The 14,529-nt window shown below is 45.2% G+C and overlaps 1 protein-coding gene across 3 annotated transcripts in view; it reads right to left on the reverse strand.

Annotated features, from left to right (window-relative positions):
* Positions 1 to 14,529, reverse strand: part of DCLK1 (doublecortin like kinase 1) — a 332,848-nt gene that overhangs the window by 87,152 nt on the left and 231,167 nt on the right. For all 3 annotated transcript variants that reach the window (XM_073341871.2, XM_073341880.2, XM_073341902.2), the window contains exon 5: positions 8,572 to 8,688. In XM_073341871.2, the coding sequence (XP_073197972.1) occupies positions 8,572 to 8,688 (117 nt within the window). The remainder of the gene's footprint in view (positions 1 to 8,571; positions 8,689 to 14,529) is intronic.

The raw sequence follows: 14,529 nt of genomic DNA on the forward strand, positions 1-14,529 counted from the left end.
AAAATGAGTTAGGGGGAAATTACATTTTCCCACATTAATATTCTTATAAATGTTTAATTGAGAAGCTCTATCTCCATGCTTTGGGACAGGGATGTGAAAATTGGGTAGATGTCTACCTAGTACAGGGATGGGCAAACTACGGCCCGGGGCCCACATCCGTCCCTCCAGAGATTTTAATCCAACCCTCAAGCCCCACTCTGTGTGGCTCCCACAAATAGCAGCATGTCCTCTCTCCAGCTCCTATGCATAGGGGCAGCCAGGGGGCTCCGCACTCTGCCCCCATCCCAAGCGCCGCCCCTGCAGCTCCCATTGGCCGGGAACCACAGCCAATCGGAACTGCAGGGCTGGCACCTGTGGACAGGGCAGCGCAAAGAGCTGCCTGCCTGCGCCTCCATGTAGAAGCTGGAGCAGGGACATGCTGCTGCTTCTAGGAGCTTCTTGAGGTAAGCACCCCTCAGAGCCTGCCGCCGACCCCCTCCCGTGCCCCAACTCCCTGCCCTAGCCCTGATCCCCCTCGCGCCCTCCTAACACCTCAGTCCCAGCCCAGAGCACCCTCCTGCACCCCCAACCCCTCATCCCAAGCCCCACCCCAGAGCCTGCACCCCCAGCCGGAGGCCTCACACCTCCTGCACACCAATCCCCAATTTCGTGAGCATTCAAGGGCTGCCATACAGTTTCCATACCCAGATGTGGCCCTCGAGTCAAAAAGTTTGCCCACCCTGACCTCGTATCAGAATGGGGCCACAGAAGGGCAGGGCTTGTAGGAAATGGAGCAGAACGATCTGTAATCACTATGGTACACTTCCCTCTGAACCTAGAATAAAACCCAGGGTTCTTGAGTCTCTACATTCCACTGCCGTGAAATCTGATGGTTAAAAGTCTGCCTCCTCTCCTGCTGGCAGCCAGCTCACAGAGCATAGTGGGTTGTCAATCTCTATCAGTTACTCTGTTAGCTCAAATGGCAGAGGTCTGTGCTGTGGATCCTAAAGATTCCAACCCTGCTGTTAAAATACATGCGAGTCAAAATGGTTCCACATGAAGAAATGTCAGGTTTTTTCTGTTTGCCTTTTTGAAAATCTGGGAAATGACATACAAACCCACTACATTAAAAGAACGTTAAGTTTGCAAAGTTAGGAAATGCCAGATTTAAGGTTGCCTGTGAAATCCTATTTCAGCTTCTTTGTGTATATGCATTGTGATACCGTCTTTAATTAGATGATCCCACAGTTTTTTCCCCCGCACTGGACCCCTGCCTCATTCAGTACACAGGATGGGCAGTGCTCACTGAATGAACATCTATCCTATATTTCATTCTATCCTTTTGTTCAGTGTATAGCTTTGTGCCTTACTTACTGCACACCAAACAAACCATGCTCTTAATAAAGTATTAATTTTCTTATGGGCTATTCTGTGGCACTCGGTACTGTAGCATCTGAGTGCTTCACAAACATTAATGGATTTATCTTCACAAGACCCCTTGAAGTTAGGTGGTATTACTCCAATTTTACACAAATGGTAATTGAGGCACACAGAGATTAAGGTCAAAAGTCTCCTCTAATTTGGGTGCCTGATTTGAGATGTGAAGGACTGGATTTTTATGAGAACTTACCTTTTTAAGGCACTATTTGTGTTGAGAACATAGCTCTCACTGATTTCAGTTGAAGATGGGAGAGCTCAGCCCTTCTGCAAATCAGACTCCAGATTTTATGTTGGGCCCCCAAATAATGAGGAACCCATAACTAACGGTCACCTGTGAAATGTTTTGCTTAAGCGAATTGCCCAGTATCACATGGGAACTCTGTGGTAGAGGCAAAAATAGGAACCAATTATCTGGGATGGCATTCAATTGCCTAAAGAGACCATCCTTTCGTTCCTGACCGTCCCCGGTCTCATTCACCACGCCCATTCCAACTTGATGGATGCCAGGGGAGTGGTGCAGATCAACCAGCTGGTTAAACCCAGAGCTATAGGACCTCCAGAAAGAGCCACAGATCCTGTAAGGCAGCGGGACTACTCCTTTGGGAAGGGAAGAGTGACTAAAAAAAATGCTGCAAGCGGAATTGCTGCCATTGCTTCTGACCACTATAGTGGCTCCCTTTCATGACTAGAAGGTATACTTCCAACGCACGCAGAGTAGCTCAGGAGTCTTTTAAAGAATGCGGGGTTTCATTGGTTTTTCTAAAAACAAAACCCAGCCATCAAATGGTAAGTCCTCAATGGTTTGTAGCATATCAGGTGCAATCCCCGAATTCTGCAGCCATGAGGCGCTACTCATGGTCACAGCCACCATAATAATTCTGGCCATGGCATCTGCCACATCCAGAGCCGACTGCAACAAGATCTGAGCCACCATACACCCTTCTGCAATGAAGGCCATAAACTCTTCCCTGGAGAGTTCGGGAAACTTGTCCATGAGCGTAGACATGGCTGTCCAATTGAAAAAGTTATATTTAGAGAGCAAAGCCTGCTGGTTCGCTATGCACATTTCCAAAGAGGAGGAGGTATAAATCTTCCTGCCCATTAAGTGCATCCTCTTAGAATCTTTGTCTTTAAAGGAGGACTTATACATCTCCTCATGTGTGCTATCGTTTGCTGAAGTTACCACCAGTGAGTTGGGGCGGGGTGGAAGTAGAAGCCCTCAAAACCCTGCATGGGGATGAAGTACTTCTCCGAATGCTTCGCTGTGGGAGACAATGAAGCTGGAGTATTCCCACAGGGCCTTTGCAGGTTCCAAGAGAGCCTCATTTATTGGGAGGGCTTCTCTCTCTGCAGCTGATGACTGGTGAATATCCAGCAGCTTATGCATATTCTCCTGCAGGCATTCCACCCTGATAACCAAGGTAGAAGTCATATGCTTCAGGAGATCCTATATGCCTTAAAGACCTCAGATACCAAGGGAGAGGAGGATTCCAGCACAGTAGAGTCATCCATGGAGGACATGGAAGTGGTATGCTGTGCCGACAATGGGTCCTGTTCTTGCGCCACAGGATCTGTTCAGAATAACCCTGGAGCGCCCGAGCAAATGAGCTCAACAGTTGCTTGCAGCTGAGGTGGTCTGGGAGGAGAAGCCACCATCGGGACCAGTGATCTTGCTCTGGAGCAGGTCAAGTCGGACCTCAGGGACTGAGGAGTGTTCTAAGGATTCCAAGGAGGCCACTGGGCTTATGGATAAAGTATTAGTGGCCAGTAGACACCACGCCAAAAGACCCTGTCCCGATTATGGGACAGATGCCAATCTTGGTACCAATGGTGGTCTGAGGGCTCTCTCTGACACCTATCCAACTATGAGGGACAGACAATCCTGACCTATATCTTGAGGAGTCCTGGAGGTTCTCTGATGACAACGGGGGAGTCGATCCCAACAGGGCAAACTAAAAATCAGATAGATCTGAAGCCCAATACAGGAGCATCATTGATGCCAAAGAGGAATGGTGGATTTGCACTGGTGGTAGTGAATGAGACACACTCCCATCCAGTATCAGGAGAGGTGCCAGTACTGAGGCTAAGGGAGGTACTGAGCTCGATAAAGGGAAGTGCCGCCAAGACAATGATGCTGAAGGATGACCCAATGTTGAAGGAATCTTCTGTGCTAGGCCCAGTATTGGGCCCAATTCCAAAACCTGAGGCCCAGGCAGGGTAAGCTGTGGTGCCGATGAGCCTGGTAGCTCTTTGACACGGCCAGAAGGTGCTAGTGGCATAATGGATGATGAGGCCGTAGAAGGCCATGACACCAGCGAACACTTGAACCTGTAGAGAGTCTGAGACTGAGAAGCAAAGCAGGTCTTATGCCACTGTCGGTGCTGGTGCTGACATCACTGGTACCAAACTCACCATAGTTGGAACCAGAGTTGACAATACAGGCTCTTGGAGCCTTCAGTGCAACATCAGGGAGCAGTTAGATGGACCTGTATCCTGTGTGCCAGAGGGAGTATGGTGCTGTCCAGCACTCCTCTTTGAAGTCAATGAGGAATCACCCTGAGCCCTACAATGATCTTTCTTCCTCTTGGGGAAGATGGCAGAGCCCAAGCGTGGAGCAGCATTACTGGCTAATCTGAAGACGACCACTAAACAGACAAGGGCCTCGCTCCCTAAGCCGGCCTCATGGCCTGCTCCAGCAGGTGCTGCTTCAGCCACAAGTCTCTCACCACCTGAGGCCTCCTTGTGAATGACTTGCAAATGGAGCACCACTCTTGAATGTGTCCTTCACTAAGACACAACAAGCACCCATTGTTGGGAATCGCCCACACACACAGCAGACAATGCTTGAACCCTGGTGAGGGCATCGTGCAGGACAGCCAACTATTCTAATTAATACTAAACTTTATTGAAGATACTACTACTTTATACAAGAAATTTTTCTCAGACACTGAGACAGAAAGCGCAAGGTGAAGAACATCACAGAGATCCGACTCTAGCCATGGGCAGTAAGAAAGAACTGAGGAGATTGGGATAGTGCTGTCCTTAAATAGCCAGGGGAGGAGCCAGAGTTGCAGGGTGTGACTACCACCCCACCGGGTATTGCTAGGTAAAGTTCTCTGCTCTGGTGTGCAGGACAGACACAACCCTAAGTAGGATACACGGCTGCATCTACGAAGAAGAATACAGAAGTTTGGAGGAGCAAGGAGTACACCATGACATGGGGATTGCTGATTTGGGTGGAGAGAAGTGGCCTGTGTTAACATTGTGTTTTACCCATTCTGCAGCACCCAAATGGTGACTTAAGAGGTTGTGATCTACTGGACATTGTAGCAATTCACTCAGGCAGAAATGATCCGGCCCTTATTCCTGGTGTACAGCTCATACAATGTTAGAGAGCAGATTTGCGTCACATCAGAGATTTAGAACGTAAGAACGGCAATACTGGGTCCAAAGGTCCATCTAGCTCAGTATCCTGTTTTCTGACAGTGACCAATGCCAGGTGCCCCAGAGGAAATGAACAGAACAGGTAATCATCAAGTGATCCATCCCCTGCCACCCATTCCCAGCAACTGGCAAACAAGGCTAGGGACACCATCCCTGTTCATTCTGGCTAATAGCCATTGATAGACCTATCCTCCATGAATTTGTGTCTAGAAGGTGTGATAGTTTTTTTCTGATTTGGCTGAGTGTCTGAATTATTGCTACAAAGACAATATGAAAGGAATTAATAAGCGTGGAAGAACATCAATAGGGAAATGGGAGGCAATTTTTCCCTCTTTGTCCTTTAATAGTGTTAGATGAAACCATGTGGGTAAAAGTGAACGGGTTATAAAAGGAGGTTGTACATTTCAGCAGCTGAGCTTGGCAAACAAAAGATGTGTATGTTAATCGTGTCCTGGGACATTGCTGAAATAGGGTACAGTTAAGATTACATGGGCAGCCTTAATGCTGCATTTCTCGGTTTTCAGAAGTTTAAGTTATGCTCAACTCAATGTTCTGCAAGGGGATGACATATCACTAAACAATCTTGCTTTAACCTACTTTTTTGCCACTGAATTTATTAGAAAGCCTTGATTCACTTCCTGAACATCATGTACACAGAATGAGGCAGTGGTCCTGTGGAAAAAGTAGTATGTGATCATCTGATTAAAGACTGTTATATGCACAAGCAAGCCAAATTAAGGTTGCATGGGCAAATTTTGGCATTTCCTAATTTTTGAGTGACTTTGCAACCTTAACTTTCTTTTCTGTATGTAATTTAAATAGTCAGAGTCTCACTCTCTATCTTAATGAATATTTATTTATTTATACAAAGTGGAACAGTTGCAACAGAAAAGATAGCAGGACTTTCCATCCCACCAGTTGGGGAGGTCACCTAGTATCTGGAAGACCCAGATACTAAATTAGGCAGAACAGAGACTTGAACTTCTGTCTCCCACATCTCAGATAAGTGCCCTAATCTAGTAGTTCTCAAACTTTTGTACTCATGACCCCTTTCACATAGCAAGCCTCTGAGTGTGACGCTCCCTTATAAATTAAAAACAGTTTTTATATATTTAATACCATTATAAATGCTGGAGGCAAAGCGTGGTTTTGGGTGGAGGCTGACAGCTCGTGACCCCTCATGTAATAACCTTGCGACCCCCTGAGGGATCCCAACCTCCAGTTTGAGAACCCCTGCCCTAACCACTTGGTTATTGGCTATTTTGGAGTGGGATCGTCTGTCTCTCAAAACTTCACAAGGCTCATTTTTGTCCTGCATAGGAACAAAAATAAATTGCAAAAGTTTAAATTATTTCACAAGACACAATTCTTGTTTTCTAGCCAACCCTGCTATTAACCTCATGTCCAAAACCATACTGTGTTAACATATTTGCCAACATGTCAAAAATGCTGCCAGAATATTTTTTCCAAATAAACCACAGATTTGGGGTCTGCCAGAGGGATCTCTAGATACCTAATCTGTGCACAGAAGAATGGTGACTTTGCACAGAAATGTTGTTGAACACATAAATGCAGTATACATTAAGCTAATTCCATCCATAAGTGTAGCCTTAATGTCAATGCAGAGCCAATACGACAGCTAACAGGCCCTCACTTTTTAAGGTCTGATTTAACTCTATTCTCCCCACCTATAAACTGCATGGTACTCAATTTATCTTCAGGATCAAAGAACAAATCCATCCTGTTGGGTTTTGCATGCCTAGGCTTTTAAAAACTGTTCCTTACACTGTCTGAATAAATAATTGTCCCCTATAAAAATTATTTAATTCTACCCCCTATATCGATACTACTCCTCATTACCTTTTTGCAGGGTTCCTCTACTTCTGCTGCTGTTATGGTATCGTATTCCTTGGACCTAAGCTGACCACATAGTTCACTGGCAAAGGTGTTCAAACCCTCAGACTCTCCCAACCAAACTAGGCTATCTGGCAGGTAAAACAGTTAAACAGGTTCATCAGTGAATAAACTAATCCCTATATATAGTTTGTTTAAGCAATCTGGGACTCTTTGAGATAAAATACACTAATATATACTTTTCACACTATACACTTGGCAAGAAATGCTCATCACTTTAATTTTCAAAAGGTTTTTAAGGTATAAGAAGGCATGGCTTTATTTGCAGGTTGCAATCTAATGTGTCCTCTTCAGATAGGTTTGCCAACCCTCCAGGACTGGCCTGGAGTCTCCCGGGATAGGCAATCCTCTCCCAGTGATGCTTGAAAGCAATCTGGGAGATTTTAATAGGATGTTTTAAGAAAATGACCTTACATCATGTAGGGGAAAAAAAATCTCCAGAATAGCTTCAGTCACAGTTGGCAACCCTATGTTGTACACATAATATCTGCATGTTCACTATTAAGAACTGTTAATTGCATATTCAGTAGTCACCATTGAAATGTAACCAATTGCTTACTTTTCTCTTGGGGAAAAACTGCGGAGAGGAACACCAGCTGGACACTCCAGCCAGTAGTATAGCTGCAGAAACAGTGCAAACCAGGGACTGCTGCATTGCGGGGAGGGACTAAAATGGGGCCCAGCAAGGCCACCCCTCCCTCAACCACCTCTAGACTTGTGCAAAGGAGACCTCCCCCATTCCGGGGGCACTGGGATATAGGGCTGCCCGGCCTCCCACCACATGGCCTTGGAAAAGAAACAGCTAGAGACTCCAGCTGATAGGAGCAGCTATAAAAGCAGCCAACTAAGGTACCTTCAGACATTTAGAGAATTTTTTATAGTTTTTACTGGACTTTCTCTGCCCTGGGCTGATTGGCTGTTTGCTCCAACCCTCCTCAGTCTTTTTACTTCAGTTTCACTTCACAGCTGCTTCATTTACCCTCTTCTACGTTGCCCTTTCCCCCTCTACCCTTCATGAGAGAGGAAGAATCTATTGAGTCGGTACAGAGTGCTCCATTAAGATCCAAGTTTTTGCCACGGTACGTTCAGTGCATTACTGAAATAACCCTGACTCAGAGAAATTATGGTTATTTGCAGGTACCTGGGACAATAAGATACCATGGCACAGAGACCATGTAAAATTTACAGTTTACTTTTGAAGATTTTAGCACAATATAATCCATTGTTTTTCTGCAAATGATCCCTCTGCATTGTGAGTGTCTTTCTATCAGTCTAAGCTGTCTTTTCTTGCCTTTTAACTGTCTTCTCCTAGATAAACCGACCCCTGCCCCCCAAAAAATCACAGAACTAACATGCTGTTTGCTGCCATCACATTGTTCACTCTGCTTGTGTGTTCTACCCCTTTTCCCACCCCATGTCTCTCTTGTCTATTTACTGTGAACTCTTCTGTCTACTACTCTGTGTTTTTATGGTGCCTAGCCATTCTTGGTTTGTACTATAATAAACATGACTAACTAGAACAGTAGTTACCATGTTGAGGTATTTAAGATTTTGCAATACAGGTATTTTTCTACAATTTAGATTGGGAAATAAATGTATCTCAGATACCGAGGTAACTGTCCGATGACATTTTAGTGTAAAGTATTGTATCTGTACAGTATCTTGCAAAAAAAAAAAAACACCCAAAAAACGAACAAACAAAAAAAAAACACACCACAGAGATTTTAACACTTTACCAATTGTATTCGAAAGCATTTGTTTTTGCTAGTAGGAAACATTTCTTCCTTGCTTTACCTGAGCTGGTAGAGGCAGGAGACTTGCTGCGTCTAGATGGACCTGGGCTCTTGGTGGTGCTCCTACGTGATGTTGAAGCTATTTTGGTATAGGAAGTAGATTTCACTACCCGACATTCTAAAAGACAAAGAAACTGTACAAGTTAGCAGTTAAGGAAACCAGCAAAGAAATGGAACAAAAACAGCACAGAAAGCACAAGCATTTAACCCATGCTTATATTTATTCCCCTTAAGTAGTTTTATGGGAGAGGGAAGAATTTATTGAATCTGTACTGAGGGCCCCATTAAAATCCATGCTTTTGCTACTCTACAGTGAATACAATACTGCAGTAACCCTGACTCATAAATATTATGTTAACTGCAGGTACATGGAACAGAAAGATCTCATGGCACAGAGACGATGTAAAATCTACAGTTTACTTTTGAAGATTTTAGCACATTATAATCCATTGTTTTTCTGCAAATGATCCCTCTGCATTGTGAGTGTTTTTCTATCAGTCTAAGCTGTGTTTTTTGAGAGAACATACCAGAAGACTGTTTTTATATCTCAAAATGGTAAGAGTATATGATATGATGCAGGTGTCTGTCACTCATGAAAGGTTTGAGGAAAGCGAAGCAAGGTTGTTGCTCCTGCTTAATTGTCTGGTGAGCAACAACCCACCCTGTAGCACATGCAATTCATCAAGGGTTGAGGGAAATGGCACTATTTGCTCATAAGAGACATCAGTAAAATCAATGAAGGGGCGAAATTACCCTCCTACTTGAGGACACAGCAAGCTGTTCAGGTTAGAGTTTATATACACCCACACAGCTCTTGAATTTATGCCTACAAAATGGTTCTTGGCCTGAGGATGGATACAATATATGTGCATGAAAGCAGAGGAATTACAGTCATAATGGCAACACATTTCATCACCAGACACTTCACAGAGTTTAAAAAAAAAAAAAAAAAAAAAGATTTAGGCTTTTTAGCCAAGATCGGATTAGAAGAGTCTGCAGTAATGTGTGTACAGAGTTCACATGACAACGTTACTACACTTTCTTAATTTAAGAGAAACTGATCCACTAATTTATTTGTGCACCAGGACTGTCTCCCCATCTTCCTCCTCACAGGTTCCTTCCAAATTATTTAAGAGAAACAAACAAGCTTTTTGACACGTTTCAGAGTAGCAGCCATGTTAGTCTGCATCTGCAAAAAGAACATGAGTACTTGTGGCACCTTAGGGACTAACACATTTATTTAAGTATAAGCTTTCATGGGCTACAGCCCACTTCATCAGATGCATAGAATGGAACATACAGTCAGAAGATATGTATACATATATATATACACACATACACACACACTGTCACGGTTCCTTCCCCACTCTGAACTCAAAGGTACAGATGTGGGGACCTGCATGAAAGAACCCCTAAGCTTATTCTTACCAGCTTAGGTTAAAAACTTTCTCAAGGTACAAACTTTGCCTTGTCTTTGAACCCTGTGCTGCCACCACCAAGAGTGTCAAACAAAGAACAGGGAAAGAGCCCACTTGGAGACCTCTTCCCCCAAAATATCCCCCCAAGCCCTACACCCCACACCCAAACCCTTGGATCTTAAGAACAATGAAAAAAACACAACAAGGAACACTCCAGACACCTTATCGTCCCACCACACCGTTCTCCAGCAACCCACCTCACCCCAGTGACCCGTCAGTTGGACGATGTTTTAAATGTAATGAGCTGGGGCTTGTAAAGGGCAGCTGCCCCAAGAACCCCAACAGATTACAGTTCATTGCACCGGAATCACACCAGACGTCCTCAGGCCCAGATACCTCCCAGATACCCTCAGAGCAGAGGGAAACTATCAGTGTGGGTGGGAAGGTCACCGCATGGAGGGACACCGGAGCACAAGTGTCAGCTATCCATGCTTCCTTAGTGGACCCCAATTTAATCGACCCAGAGATCCAAGTGATGATTCAACTCTTCAAGTCAAACTCTTTTGACTTGCCTACAGCCAAGTTGCCAGTCCAATACAAGGGCTAGTCAGGAACGTAGACTTTTGCAGTCTATGATGATTATCTCATCGCCATGCTGTTGGGGGAAGGCTTGGCCAATCATGTGAAGCTAGCCAAGAGGGTGGGAATGGTCACCCGCAGCCAGGCTAAGCAAGCTGTCACACCTAGCTCTGTTCCGGAAACTTCTACCAGGATCCGGTCAGAGGTGATGGAACCGGACCCCATGCCCACATCTGCAACAGCAGTAGTTTCAGAGTAGCAGCCATGTTAGTCTGTATTCGCAAAAAGAAAAGGAGTCTCAGAATCAGAACCGAGGGAACAACCAGCACCAGAACCATTGCCAGCACTGAATCCAGTACTTGCAACCCCAACACCAGAAGGCCCCACCGAACCTGCACTGGCAGCAGCCGATAACCCTACACAAGAGGCTCAGCTGGAGCTTGAACCCCAACATAGTGCACCAGTGGAGAGCGGTTCACAGTCAATGGAAACAGCCCCATCACTTGCATCGCTTCCAGAGGGACCAAGCCTAGGTCCACAATCCAATGAGGAACTGATGTCTCCAGCATCAAGGGAACAGTTCCAGACCAAACAGAAAGCAGATGAAAGCCTCCAGAGAACTTGGATCGCAGCATGGAGCAACCCACCGCCTCTCAGCTCTTCTAATCAATCCAGGTTTGTTGTAGAAAGAGGACTTTTATACAAGGAAACTCTTTCCGGTGGACACCAGAAAGACTGGCATCCTCAGACACTTGGTAGTTCCAACTAAGTACCGGGTAAAGCTATTAAGCTTAGCCCACAATCACCCTAGTGGCCACGCTGGGGTGAACAGAACCAAAGACCATTTGGGAAAGTCATTCCACTGGGAGGGAATGGGCAAGGATGTTTCTACCTATGTCTGGTCTTGTGAGGTGTGCTAAAGAGTGGGAAAACCCCAAGACCAGGTCAAAGCCCCTCTACAGCCACTCCCCATCATTGAGGTTCCATTTCAGCGAGTAGCTGTGGATATTCTGGGTCCTTTTCCAAAAAAGACACCCAGAGGAAAGCAGTACATACTGACTTTCATGGATTTTGCCACCTGATGGCCAGAAGCAATAGCTCTAAGCAACACTAGGGCTAAAAGTGTGTGTGAAGCACTAGCAGACATTTTTGCCAGGGTAGGTTGGCCCTCTGACATCCTCACAAATGCAGGAACTAATTTCCTGGCAGGAACTATGGAAAGCCTTTGGGAAGTTTATGGGGTGAATCACTTGGTTGCCACACCTTACCATCATCAAACAAATGGCCTGGTGGAGAAATTTAATGGAACTTTGGGGGCCATGGTGCGTAAATTCATAAATGAGCACTCCAATGATTGGGACCTAGTGTTGCAGTAGTTGCTCTTTGCCTACAGAGCTATACCACATCCCAGTTTACGGTTTTCACCATTTGAACTTGTATATGGCTGTGAGGTTAAAGGGTCATTACAGCTGGGTGAAGCAGCAATGGGAGGGGTTTATACCTTCTCCAGGAACTAACATTCTGGACTTTGTAACCAACCTACAAAACACCCTCCGAACCTCTTTAGCCCTTGCTAAAGAAAACCTACAGGATGCTCAAAAAGAGCAAAAAGCCTGGTATGATAAACATGCCAGAGAGTGTTCCTTCAAAGTAGGGGACCAGGTCATGGTCTTAAAGGCACTCCAGGCCATAAAATGGAAGCATCATGGGAAGGGCCATTCACAGTCCAGGAGCGCCTGGGAGCTGTTAATTATCTCATAGCATTCCCCACCTCCAACCGAAAGCCTAAGGTGTACCATATTAATTCTCTAAAGCCCTTTTATTCCAGAGAGGAGATGACGCTGAGTGGCCTGAAGGTGTCTACTATGAAGGGAAAAGTGTTGGTGGCGTGGAAGAGGTGAACCTCTCCATGATCCTTGGGCTTATGCAGTGACAGCAGATCTAGGAGCTGTGCACTAGCTACGCGCCGATGTTCTCAGCCACCCCAGGGCTGACTAAATGGGCATACCACTCCATTGACACAGGTAATGCTCACCCAATTAAAGCCCAACCTTTCTGGGTGTCTCCTCAAGCTAAAACTGCTATAGAATGGGAAATCCAGAGTATGCTACAGATGGGTGTAATCCGTCCCTCTGGCAGTGCCTGGGTATCTCCAGTGGTTCTAGTTCCCAAACCAGATGGGGAGATACGTTTTTGCATGGACTACCGTAAGCTAAATGCTGTAACTCACCCAGACAACTATCCAATGCCATGCACAGATGAACTATTGGAGAAACTGGGACGGCCCAGTTCATCTCTACCTTGGACTTAACCAAGGGGTACTGGCAGGTACTGCTAGATGAATCCGTCAAGGAAAGGTCAGCCTTCACCACACATGTCGGGCTGTATGAATTTAATGTGCTCCATTTTGGGCTGTGGAATGCACCTGCCACCTTCCAAAGACTTGTAGATGGTCTCCTAGTGGGATTAGGAGAATATGCAGTCGCCTACCTTGACGATGTGGCCATATTTTCGGATTCCTGGGCAGAACACCTGGAACATCTACAGTCTTTGAGCGCATAAGGGAGGCAGGACTAACTGTTAAGGCTAAGAAGTGTCAAATAGGCCTAAACAGAGTGACTTACCTTGGACACCAGGTGGGTCAAGGAACTATCAAACCCCTACAGGCCAAAGTGGATGCTATCCAAAAGTGGCCTGTACTAAAGTCAAAGAAACAGGTCCAATCCTTCTTAGGCTTGGCCGGATATTGCAGGCAATTTGGACCGCAATACAGCCAAATCGCCACCCCCCTGACAGACCTAACCAAAAAGAAACAGCCAAATGCTGTTCAGTGGACCGAAGAGTGTCAGAAGGCCTTTAACCAGCTTAAAGTGACACTCATGTCTGACCCTGTGCTAAGGACCCCAGACTTTGACAAACCGTTCCTAGTAACCACAGATGAGTCCGAGCATGGTGTGGAAGCAGTCTTAATGCAGGAAGGACCAAATCAAGAGTTCCATCCTGTCATGCTTCTCAGCAAGAAGCTGTCTTAGAGGGAAAGCCACTGGTCAATCAGTGAAAAGGAATGTTACACCATTTTCTACGCCCTGGAAAAGCTACGCCCATACATTTGGGGATGGCGTTTCCACCTGCAAACCGACCATGCTGTGCTACAGTGGCTTCATACCGCCACGGGAAATAACAAAAAACTTGTTCGGTGGAGTTTCTCTCTCCAAGATTTTGATTTCAACATCCAACATATCTCAGGAGCTTCTAACAAAGTGGCTGATGCACTCTCCCATGAAAGTTTCCCATAATCAACTGGTTAAAATCGTCCTTGAGATGTGGAAAATATTGTTAGTGTTTATACACTTGGTAGTATGTTTAGAGATGCATGTGTCTTATTAACTCTGTTTTCTCCTAGAGCTCCAGGAAGAAATCACAGCCAGTGTTTCACCCTATCTGTGATTTCAGGGTGGGGGGTCATAAATATAAAGGGAAGGGTAACCACCTTTAAATCCCTCCTGGCCAGAGGCAAAACCCTTTCACCTGTAAAGGGTTAAGAAGCTAAGATAACCTCGCTGGCACCTGACCAAAATGACCAATGAGGAGACAACATACTTTCAAAGCTGGGGGAGGTGCGGGGAAGAACAAAAGGTCTGTCTGTCTGTGTGATGTTTTTGCCGAGAACAGATCAGGAATGCAGCTCAGAACTCCTGTAAAAAGTTAGTAAGTAATCTAGCTAGAAACACGTTAGATTTCCTTTTCTTTAATGGCTGGGAAAATAGGTTGTGCTGAATGGAATGTATATTCCTGTTTTTGTGTCTTTTTGTAACTTAAGGTTTTGCCTAGAGGGATTCTCTATGTTTTGAGTCTGATTACCCTGTAAGGTATTTACCATCCTGATTTTACAGAGGGGAGTCTTTTACTTTTTCTTTAATTAAAATTCTTCTTTTAAGAACCTGATTGCTTTTTCCTTGTTC

This window comes from Lepidochelys kempii, chromosome 1 (assembly GCF_965140285.1).
Source record: "Lepidochelys kempii isolate rLepKem1 chromosome 1, rLepKem1.hap1, whole genome shotgun sequence".
Taxonomy (NCBI): domain Eukaryota; kingdom Metazoa; phylum Chordata; order Testudines; family Cheloniidae; genus Lepidochelys; species Lepidochelys kempii.